The 12067-nt window shown below is 46.5% G+C and overlaps 1 protein-coding gene across 2 annotated transcripts in view; it reads left to right on the forward strand.

Annotated features, from left to right (window-relative positions):
- SRRM4 (serine/arginine repetitive matrix 4) overlaps window positions 1-12067 on the forward strand; it is a 166100-nt gene that overhangs the window by 139744 nt on the left and 14289 nt on the right. Inside the window, exon 7 of one of the 2 annotated variants that reach the window (XM_029048490.1) lies at window positions 1826-1991. In XM_029048490.1, the coding sequence (XP_028904323.1) occupies window positions 1826-1991 (166 nt within the window). The remainder of the gene's footprint in view (window positions 1-1825; window positions 1992-12067) is intronic. The other variant, XM_029048497.1, reaches the window with a different exon arrangement.

Consider the following 12067-nt stretch of genomic DNA (forward strand, 5'->3'; position numbering starts at 1 on the left):
GCTTCCAGCAGCATGGCTCAGTGGAAAGAGCCTGGGCTTCGGAGTCAGAGGTCCTGGGTTCGACTCCCAGCTCTGCCACTTGTCAGCTGTGTGACTGTGGGCAAGTCACTTAACTGCTCTGTGAGTCAGTTACCTCATCTGTAAAATGGGGATTAACGGTGAGCCTCACGTGGGACAACCCGATGACCCTGTATCTACCCCAGCTCTTAGAACAGTGCTCTGCACATGGTAGGCGCTTAACAAATACCAACATTATTAACATTATTATTACAGTTTACAGCTTTCCTTTGAGCCCAGGACATTCCATGCTCCTGGCTCCTGTAAGAAAGGAAGGGAGCGATGTATTGTCCGTTGCTCGTCCCTCTAGACTGTAAGCTTGTTGTGAGCAGGGAATGGGTGTGTTTATTGTCATATAAACTGTAAGTGCTCAGTAAGTGCTCAGTAAATTCCACTGAATGACTGGTGGAGTGACTTTTAGACTAAAGGAAGATATGAGAGACAGGTTAAGTGACTCTCTGTCACTTAACCCCACCCCCATTCCCCATCCCCCTCCAAAAAAAAAAAAAAACCTTCAAAACTCTCTTGGCTTTGATGAGCTGGATGTTTATTATTAACATGTATTAAGAGAAGCAGCATGACATAGTGGATAGAGCACGGGCCTGGGCGTCACAAGGTCTTGGGTTCTAATCCCCGCTCTGACACTTCCCTGCTGTGTGCCCTTGGGGAAGTCACTTCACTTCTCTGGGCCTCAGTTACCTCATCTGAAACTGTGAGCTCCACGTGTCCAACGTGATTTGCTTCTTCCCTCCCCCCGCCCAGTGCTTAGTACAGTGCCTGGCACATAGCGCATACCAAACACACAATTGTCATTATTATTATTATTATTGTATAACCTGTCTGTTAATTCTGTAGTGTACTCTACCGAGGGCTTAGTACAGTGCTCTGCCCACAGAAAGTGCTCAACAGATCCCACTACACTGACTTTTAGGCTGAAGGAGGATTTGAATCCCAGAGAGCTTAAATGATTCTTGTTGTCATTTAACCCCAGTCCCCAACCCCCTCTCCCACTCCCCAAAGAACCCCTCCAAAGCCTCTTGGCTTTGATGGATATTTATTATTGATATGGATTATGTAACCTGACTGTTTAATTCTGTTGTAGTGTACTCTCCCAAGAGCTCACTACAGGGTTTTGCACCCAGTAAGGGCTCAATAAATATGATAGATTGATCGACTGTAATTGAGCTACTGGGACTACTTCTAGCTGTGTGACTTTGGGCAGTCACTTCACTTTTCTGTGCCTCAGTTACCTCATCTGTCAAATGGGGATGAAGACTGTGAGCCCCACGTGGGACCACCTAATCACCTTGTATCCCCCCCAGCGCTTAAAACAGTGCTTTGCACATAGTAAGCACTTAACAAATGCCATCAATAGTATTACTACTAATACTATCATCGTCAATGATAGTACGATTGAATGAATGAAATTGATCGAATGAAATATGATTGAATGAATTGAATGACTATTACTACTATAATAATAATTATGATGGCAATTGTTAAGCGCTGGGGTGGGTACAAGCAAATTGGGTTGGGCATAATCCCTGTCCCACCTGGGGCTCACAGTCCCTATTCCCAGGATTATCGTCATCAGTGGTATTTATTGACTGCTTACTGTGTGCAGAGCACTGTGTTAAGAGCTCGGGAGCGTACAATACAACAGAGTTGGCAGATACACAAGCAAGCTTACAGTTTTCAGTCTATGACTACTAACCCTTCCAGGCCCCCTTGGGCTTCCTAAGTCCCACAACATTCCCAACTTTCCCAGCAGGCCCAGAGCCAGGTCACAGGAAGGAAGGCGGAAATCCAGAAGGAGGCATTCTCGCCACGGCTCCCGGGCCATCCGAAAGGGAACCGTGAGCCCCAGGACCCGTCCCGGCCACCCCAGGACCCAAACACTTCAGCTCTACAATCTCTTCTCTGCCAAGGATGTCGTAAGTATTCCATGATGCCCCTCTCTGCTTGTGCTAGCCCAGGTCACCTGGGAAAACAAAAAACCAAAACCAAAAAAAATAACAAACCCAAATAAGCCACATAAGGATTTTTTTTTATAATTTCGGAGGTGTCAGAGCTGGTTGGTAACTGGATTATTTATTTGTGACACAGATGTGTCTAAAAGTCAATGGTCTTCAACTCTCAGTCACCAGGGGCAGGGAGGGGGTCTTCAGGAGGATGGGGGGAAAAGGGAGGGAAAGAAATGATTTTCGCAGGCTTTAATGTAGGGGGCATTTAACGAGACGTGGACTGTAAACAATGATTCTTTTTGCAGGGACATTTTTGTGATTTGGAGGAGGAGGGTTTTCTGATCTGTGGAGGTTTTCTTTGATTCTTAGCCATGGTTCAGGCATTCAGGGCCGGGGCCAACACATTATATCTCTCTCTCACACACACACACATACAGACACACATACACACCACACCCCCCCAATCACACACACCCCTACCCCCCTTTCAAGGACAGAAGATGATGATGTTGGCCAGGATTCATTTCAGAATGACAATGTGACCTTGAGTGTATGGACGGCTATTCTTCTAGGAACTCAAAGGACACTGTTTAAATTCCCCTATTTTACATTAGGGCCTCTGGCAGATAGGCAGAAGACTCATCTTTTTCGGCCCATTTAGGCCCATTTTGCAGATGGGGGGGGAACTGAGGCCCGCAGAATTTTAAGTGACTTGCCCAAGCTCCCGAACCTCAACCCAGTGATCTATTCAAACCACCATCCCTTCATATTTGAAAATTTTTCACCAAGTTCTGGATGCCGGTGTGGTTTCACAAAAGATATCCTTTCTTTCCCGAGAGGGAGCCTTATGCCTTAGTTACACCTTTGTGTAAGTGAATTTATGATACCCATTTTCTCCCCTAATTCCATAGAGATGATTTTCAGTTACTAAAAACGTACCACATTTGAAGCAAGAAAGGTGTAAACAGAAAGGCAGGATGGAGGACCAAGTCGATAGGAGTTTTAAGTAATATTCCAAGAAGGGATCGATTCTCTGGAAAGTACAATCGAAGAGTTTGCAGGAAGGTTGTGATGTAAGTCGAGAAGGTCTTGGGTGCTGAATTTTGGTCCTTTGCAGAAAAGAAGGTCCTTAGCTCTAGTCCCCCTGAAGTACAGAGGGGACACCTGATTTTCCCCGGACACTTGAAGTCCAGATGTGTTTAAAGTCAACTCTCAATGAGCCGAGCGGGTGGAAAGGAGCGATGGTGTAGTTAAAGCAGAACAGTGCATAATCCAAAATGGTGGCTGGCAGTTTGGCCCCCAAATGGGCAGCGTGAAAAGGCAGTCTGGGAACCATCTCATGGCTGGGCAGGTGACCACCGTTTCCTAGAACCTGAAGAGAGACATGTCTGTAGGCTGGGTATCGAGGCGTCGGGGTGGGGAGGGAAGGGCATGGGTGTCAGAACATCCGAGAAAAGACAGGTTTCTCAGTTGATATGACCTTATAGAAATAATCATCCGCCAAGAGACTTCATTGTGCGTGAATCATCGAGAGTTGACTATACTGCGTATAAACACAGGGTTGGCCATTCCATCCCTGACTTAGAAAACACTCGAGAGCAGAGTGGTTTGTTCCTGAGCCTCTGTTTATTTATCAATGCCTGCATTACCATTACTTTCGGGGCACCTACTTTGTGCATCACTAGATGCTTGAGAATAATTAAAAGCATGCAAGTTGAAGACATTCTCTCTCTGCAAGAAATTTAAGAAGCGGAGGAGACGAAGGAAAATGACCAAGTTTTGCTTGTCAAAAACAAACTGACCTTCTCCACCCCCACTCTCCGGTGCAGGAAGAGCAAAATCCCCCCAGTTCTAAATATTTTGAAGCCTCGCTGATCCTCTACTCCCGTGAGAGGGTGGGTCTTGGGCGCCTCAGTGATGGATAGCACTCCCAGAAGTCCCCCAGTAACCCAGTCTGGTTGGCTCCTCGTCTCCTCCTCCCTCCACGCCCACGGAAGTTGAGCCTTCTGGAATTCATGGGCCTCAATCACCCACGTGGGCCGTCAACGTAGCCCAAACCCTTGGAGAATTCCTCTGCTTCCTCCGGGCTCTGGCTCAGGGGGTCGGACCTGGTCAGTGAAAAGTTGGCTCACTGGCTCGCCTTCTCCCAACCGCTTCCATCCCCTAGCTCACGGGGGCCCGTTCAAGCTGCCCCTGGGATAATGATACAGAGGAAAGCCATCAATCAATCAATCAATCAATTGTATTTATTGAGCGCTTTCTGTGGGCATAGCACTGTACTAAGCACCGTCGACCCCTTTCCCACATCCTCCCCCTAGACTGGAACTTCCCCCCCTCTGTATGTGGCAGAATACCACTCTTTCCACCTTCAAAGCGTTCCTGAGGTCACATCTCCTCCAGGAGGCCTTCCCCGATAAAATCCTCCTTTCCCCAGCTCACTCTCCCTTCTGTGTCATCTACGTACTTCAATCTGTGACCTTCGGACACTTGATATTCGCCCCAACCCCACCCCCCAAAGTACATATCTTTAAAATATCTATTATAAATTATTTATTCACAATAATGCCTGTCTCCCCCTCTAGACTGTAAGCTCATTGTGGGAAGGGAATATGTCTGTTATATTGTACTCCCATTCATTCATTCAGTTGTATTCATTCATTCAATAGTATTTATTGAGCGCTTACTATGTGCAGAGCACTGTACTAAGCGCTTGGAATGAACAAGTCGGCAACAGATAGAGACGGTCCCTGCCGTTTGACGGGCTTACGGTCTAATCGGGGGAGACGGGCGGACGAGAACGATGGCGATCAATAGAGTCGAGGGGAAGAACATCTCGTAAAAACAATGGCGACTAAATAGAATCGAGGCGATGTACATTTCATTAACAAAATAAATAGGGTAATGAAAATATATACAGTTGAGCAGACGAGTACACGAGCGCTTACAGTGTGTAGAGCACTCTACTAAGCGCTTGGGGAGAGTACAATATAACAAGAGAAGCAGAGTGGCTCAGTGGAAAGAGCACGGGCGTGGGCGTCAGAGGACGTGGGTTCTAATCCCGGCTCTGCCCCTTCTCTGCTGTGTGACCTTGGGCAAGCCACTTAACTTCTCTGGGTCTGTTACCTCATCTGTAAAATGGGGATTAAGACTGTGAGCCCCACATGGGACAACCTGATCATCTTGTATCTGCCTTAGCGCTTAGAACAGTGCCTGGCACATAATAAGTGCTTACAAATACGATAATAACAATAATAGTAATAGTCATTATTATTAACAATAAGCAGCTTTCTCCAAGCACTCTCTAAGCGTTCTCCCAAGTGCTTAGTGGCTCAGTGGAAAGAGCCCGGGCTTGGAAGTCAGAAGTCAGGCGTTCGACTCCCGGCTCCGCCGCCTGTCAGCTGTGTGACTGTGGGCAAGTCACTTAACTTCTCTGAGCCTCAGTTCCCTCATCTGTAAAATGGGGATTAAAACTGTGAGCCCCACGTGGGACAATCTGATCAGCCTGTATCTCCCCCAGCGCTTAGAACAGTGCTCTGCACATAGTAAGCGCTTAACAAATACCAACATTATTATTACTCTGAACACAGTAAGATCTCAATAAATATGATTGTTTGACTAGATTCCTTGAGGTTTTTAAAACCACCAGCCAAACCATTAATGTCCTGTCTTTGAGGGTCTTTGTGGAATTCCAGTATTCTTTCAGACCCACAGTGGGGAGTCAGAATACTGAGGTCCATAGGCAGTTAGTTGGTCACTTCAGTGGCTTGTCCCAGAAAGAAAATATGACCTCAAATCACTTCTCTGACAGTAACTTACAGCCTGGAGCAGCGACGAGGCTGGGAAAATCTTTCCTGAGAGGAATCCGCGTGCCCTAGATACCCCTATGTGGAAGGGAACTCACGATACCTGTTTCCTCCCCTAGCTCCATAGAGATGATTTGATTTGATTCTAAACATACCTCATTTGAGTCAAGAGAGTTATAAATGGAAAGGCAGGATGTTTGACCAAGTAGAGAGGAGCTTTAAGTAATATTCCAAGTAGGGAGAGATGCTCGGGAAAGGACAACCGAAAAGTTTGCAGGAAGGTTGTGTTCTAAGTCGAGATGTTATTTTAGACATCTAGGCCTGGGCTCTTTCCACTTGGTCACGCACTGCTTCTCTTCATCTGAGCCTCACTGGTAAATGCACTTCACAAGTGGAGTGTTTGCAACTCTCCTTTGAAAGTGCCCAGTGAAGACAGCATCTCTGGATTATTCGGGTCCCGAACTGGATTTTTTTCTGGAGTCTAAAGGATCCAACCTGCCTCTCTGCCCAGCCTAGATTAACCAGATAACTGCCAACTCTCCACTCGACACAAGGTAGACATCAAGCCGACAGACCTCTAAACTCATTGTGGACAGGGAATGTGCCGGTTTATTGTGGTACCGTACTCTTCTAAGCGCTTAGTACAGTGCTCTGCACAAAGTGAGCATTCAATAAATGTGATTGACTGACCTGTGGAGGTGCTGTCTGCTGTGTGTGACCTTGGGTAATAATAATAATAATGATGGCATTTGTTAAGCGCTTACTAAGGGCAAAGCACTGTTCTAAACACTGGGGAGGATACAAGGTGATCAGGTTGTCCCACATGGGGCTCACAGTCTTAACGCCCGTTTTCCAGATGAGGGAACTGAAGCCCAAAGAAGTGAAGTGACTTGCCCAAAGTCACACAGCTGACAAGCGGAAGAGCTGGGATTTGAACCCATGACCTCTGACTTGCCAGCCTGGGCTCTTTCCCCTGAGCCACGCTGCCTTCTCTGGGTACTGTCCTACATGACTGCTGTGTGACCTTGGGCAAGTCACTTCACTTCTCTGGGCCTCTCTTCCCTCCTCTGGAAAATGAGGATTATGAGTGTGAGCTCCATGTGGGACAGGGACTGTGTCCAACCTGATTAGCTTGTATCTACCCAAGCGCTTAGAACAGAGCTTGGCACATAGTAAGCGCTTTAATAAGTATCGTAGTTATTATTATTATTACTGTCTCCATCTGTCTCTCTCCCTGCGGCAAGCCATAGGTAGAATTCCCGTGAACCGAGGTAGAATCTCCCAACCCAAAGCCCGCTCCTCCTCAGCGGGCAACCAATCTTTATCTAACATTCCAGCTCAGTTAGGCACTTCCCCCTCCCAGAACAACAGATGCCTCCCCTCTCCTCCTCCTCCAGAGAACCCCAAGGGATTCATCTGGTCAGAGACCCCCATTGCTCAAACCTGTCGTGACTAGAGGGCCTAAGGGCATTAAAAGCAACAGAAACAACAACCACTAAAAAGCTTAACGTCACTCGGAAATGAGCATGTATTTAAAAAAAAAAAAGAAACCCAGCCAAGCTCTGCCACGCAAGGCTTTCTACACTAGAGAGTTAACTCCCCATATGGCCGGGAAGAAATTTTATAGCCATATCTCTCCACGGGGCCATTTGAAGCTCAGTAAATGGCCTTGTTCAGTTTAATTGGAATCCTCTCCCGGATTGTATTTCTGTAACCTATTAGGTTTCGCTGCCTCTTGATCTAGGAATTCAGTTGAAATTAAATTTTGAAGTGTAAGGGAGAGGTTGCTGTTTTGAGCCTTGATTAAATAATGATCTGAAACCAAAACAATAAATAACTCCGCAAGATCCCCACCCCCCGGGGGCTGAGAGAGATTCTTGGAGAAAACGGAGAGAACCAAAGTTCACGATGGATATTTAATTACTCGTTCGAAAAACCTAAGCGTTAACAGAGCAGATTAAGGTGCCCGAGAGATGAGCCAGACCTGCCGATCATAAAGGAGAAGCTGAATTAGGAGGGGACTAGGGGATCTCCAGCTTTATGGATGCCGGTCTGTTGTTGCTTGCTCAGCTTTGACTGAAAACAATTAAATCAGCCGGAGAGAGAATGAGGATTTGTTGTTTTGGGGGGCGTCTGTCAACCTCCTGGTTAAAGTGGGAGAATGAATGCTTACAGAAGGGCGAGAAGAGCAGGCTTTAGACTCCTCCCAAACTTCTTCAAATGCCATCGAGTCGTTTCCGACCCAGGGCGGCTCGGTGGACACCCCCTCTTCAGAACATCCCATCTTCTGCCATAAAGTCATTCCGGTACGTATATCCGTAGAGTTTCCTTGGTGGAGATACGGAAGCGGTTACTTCTTCCACGCAGTCATTTTGACTTCTTCCCGAGTCTCTTTTGTCATCTTTGATAGACGTTTTGATGGTTCGACCATCCGTCTTTGACTCTTTCCCACGCCGCCCCTGCCCAGCACAGGTGAACCGACTTGGCCTGTCGCTCCGGCTTCGGGCTTTCCATTCCGGGTAGCCCCATACGGCATAGCTCTGTAAGCTTCGTCAGCGTAAGCAAACTCTCCTGCCACGATAAGGCGTCGATTCATAGGAGAATCTCCAAAACTAGAGTCAAGATTTCCAGAGCGATATCCACTTCTGCTGCGTTTCGAGGGTAGGAAAACAAATTCATTGGAGTTGATTAATTTCACGATTAAATGGGCTCGTGCAGCTGACAGAGTGAGGCTATTTCCTCCGGGCTGAGGGAAGCCGGGGAGGCGTTGACTGAAATGTTAGTGTTATTTCAGATATGGAGGTAGGTAACGGGGAAAACTCATGGCCTGGGAGTCAGAGAACCTGGATTCTAATACCTGCTGTGGGACCCTGGGCAAGTCATTTCACTTCTCTGTGGATGGAGACCGGGCCTGGGAGTCAGAAGGACGTGGGTTCTAATCCCGACTCCGCCACTAGTCTGCTGTGTGACCTTGGGCAAGCCACTTCTCCAAGCCTCCGTTGTCTCATCTGTGAAATGGGGATAAGGACTGTGAGGGATTGTGTCCAAACTGATTACCTCGTATCTACCTCAGCACTTAGAACAGTGCTTGGCACATTGTAAGCACCTAACAAATACCATAATTATGATTATTATTCTCTATGCCTCAGTTCCCTCATCTGTAAAATGGAGATTCGATGCCTGTTCTTCCTCCTACTTATACGGTGAAACCCACGTCGAAGGAGCACGAGCTTGGTAGTCAGAGAACGTGGGTTCTAACCCCGGCCCCTCCATTTGCAGTTGTGGGGCTTTGGGCAAGTCACTTAACTTCTCTGTGCCTCAGTTACCTCAATTGTAAAATAGGGATTAAGACTGTGAGCCCCACATGGGCTAACCTGATCACTTTATATCTACCCCAGTAATTAGAACAGTGCTTGGCACATAGTAAGCGCTTAACAGATACCTGAGAGAGAGAGAGAAAGAGAGAAGCAGAGACTGTAACCGTTCTGCATATACCATAACTATTCTAGCGCTTAGGGCACTGTTTGACCCATAGTAAGCACTCCACAGGTACCACAATTATTATTAAGGTAGGAAAACAAATCAGGAAATAGGAAGAACTATGTATTGGATGGGTGGTGCAGAGGACTCTGGGATTGGGCCCACCCAACATTGAACATGGGGCAGCCACCAATCATCTGGTGCGAATGGCAAGTAAAAGAACTATAACCACGATGTGGAGAGGAGTATGTCTGCCAACTCTGTTATATTGGACTCTCCCAAGCACTCGGTACAGTGGTCTGCATGCAGTAAGCACTCAAAAAATAGCACTCATAGGTCTTTTTTATAGTATTTGTTAAGCATTTATTATGTGCCAGGCACTGTTCCAAGCCCAGGGATAGACACTAGACCGTCAGGTTGGACACAGTCCCTATTCCCGCATGGGGCCGACAGTCTTAATCTTCATTTTCCAGCTGAGGTAAGTGAGGCCCAGAGAAGTGAAGTGACTCGCCCAAGGTCACACAGCAGTCGAGTAGCAGAGCCGGGATTAGAACCCATGACTCCCAAGCCCATACTCTATCCATAACGCCAGGCTGCTGCTGTTGACTGATGGATCTATGGAACCCCAGAATCTGGAAAGGACAGGCAGGTGTTAAGGGGAGTAGCTGAAATGCAAATAAGAACAAATTCCAAAGCTGAGGAAGAATCAGTCTATCTAATAGTATTTATTGCACACCTCCTATTCACTTGGGAGAAAACAGTCAGAAAAACTCAGTTCTTGCCCTCAAGGAGTTTACGGTCCAATGGGGGCAGATGGGAAGATCCAAATTATGATTACCCAAAGTAATAATAATGATATTTATAAAGTGCTTTCTATGTGTACTGAGCCCTGGGGTAGATGGGTAGATAGAAAGTTAATCAAGTGGAGCCCCGACCCTGTCCCGCATAAGACTCCAGGTCTAAGTAGCAGGGAGAACAGATGATTTATCCCCATTTTCCAGATGAGGAAAGTGAAGCTGAGAGAAGTTAAGCGATTTGCCTGAGGTCACCCAGGAGGAGGAAAAGGGGGAGGGGAAGAGGAGAAAAAGAAGCGGGAGAGGAGGAGGAGGAGAGGTATTTGTGCGATTCTGTTATGAAGTCTGCATGGTCTGATTCTCAGACGAGATAATTGGGGTTGCAGCCATGTTCTATCGAGACAAAGGAAATCAACTGGGCAGTAAGGCATGCCAAATGATGTGAAAACCTGCTCAATGTTGCCAGAGTTAGAGCCTGCAAACGGCAGGAATAGAAGAGAGGGAAAAGTTAGCTCCTTCCCAAAGGCAGAAGGGCGCGATCGTTATAAACGTGGCGATTTTGCCCACAGCTTCCACCTTGAGGAGAATGAGCCCACTTTACTCTTCTTACCCCAATTTACTTGTCCTATGTTGATTCCTTTCAGGAGGTAGTTCCCCCATAGGAGATCAATGGGTATATATCTAGAATTCTATTTATGTATATTGTTGCCTGTTTTCTTGTTTTAATGTCTGCCTCCCCCCCTTCTAATCTGAAAGCCTGGTGTGGGCAGGGATTGTCTCTCTTTATTGTTGAATTGTACTTTCTAAGCACAATTTCTCTGCACCACAGTGCTCTGCACACAATAAGCACTCAATAAATACGATTGAATGAATGAATGATGAAAGAAAGAAAGAAAGAAAGAAAGAAAGAAAGAAAGAAAGAAAGAAAGAAAGAAAGAAAGAAAGAAAGAAAGAAAGAAAGAAAGAAAGAAGAAAGAGAGAGAGAGAAAGAGAGAGAGAGAAAGAAAGAAAGAAAGAAAGAAAGAAAGAAAGAAAGAAAGAAAGAAAGAAAGAAAGAAAGAAAGAAAGAAAGAAAGAAAGAAAGAAGAAAGAAAGAAAGAAAGAAAGAAAGAAAGAAAAAGAAAGAAAGAAAGAAAGAAAGAGAGGGAAGAGAGGGAAGGGAGGGAAGGGAGGGAAGGGAGGGAAGGGAGGGAAGGGAGGGAAGGGAGGGAAGGAAGGGAAGGAAGGGAAGGAAGGGAAGGAAGGGAAGGAAGGGAGGAAGGAAGGAAGGAAGGAAGAAAGGAAGGAAGAAAGAAAGAAAGAAAGAAAGAAAGAAAGAAAGAAAGAAAGAAAGAAAGAAAGAAAGAAAGAAAGAAAGAAAGGGAAGGAAGGGAAGGAAAGAAAGAAAAGACCCCAAGGGGGTGGGGGCCTGGGAGGGGAGGAGATAAGAAGGCTTTGAGACTGTGAGTCCATTGTGGGCAGGGATTGTCCTCTGTTTGTTGCTGAATTGTACTTCCCAAGTGCTTAGTGCAGTGCTCGGCACAGAGTGAGTGCTCGAAAAATGCGATTGAATGAATGATCCTCAGAGACCTGCTAGAAAGTAGGCAGCTGGGACATTGAAGACCTCAGTGGATCTTATGCCTTCACCCCACAAACTGCCAACTCCGGACAAGAGACCTAGTGTCCAAGAAAGCCAGAATGGCAAATCTAAAGGGGGCATGGGGCCGGGACTAAAAGGACCAGGGAAGACTGCCAGGCTAGTTCGTGACTTTGACATCCCATCTGCCAGCTCTGCTGGGCTGTGCATATAGAAAGCACTCAATAAATACCACTGATGATACGATACGACAGAATCGATCGGCACGTTCCCTACCCACAAGGAGCTTACGGTCTAGAGGAATCCTGGTTACCTATCTAGCAGTTTATAGATTTCATTAGATCCTTTCAGAGGGGACTGCGACTCATTTAAATAATGAGGCTTTAAGGATGT

Source organism: Ornithorhynchus anatinus, chromosome 2, assembly GCF_004115215.2.
Source record: "Ornithorhynchus anatinus isolate Pmale09 chromosome 2, mOrnAna1.pri.v4, whole genome shotgun sequence".
NCBI classification, from domain to species: Eukaryota; Metazoa; Chordata; class Mammalia; order Monotremata; family Ornithorhynchidae; genus Ornithorhynchus; species Ornithorhynchus anatinus.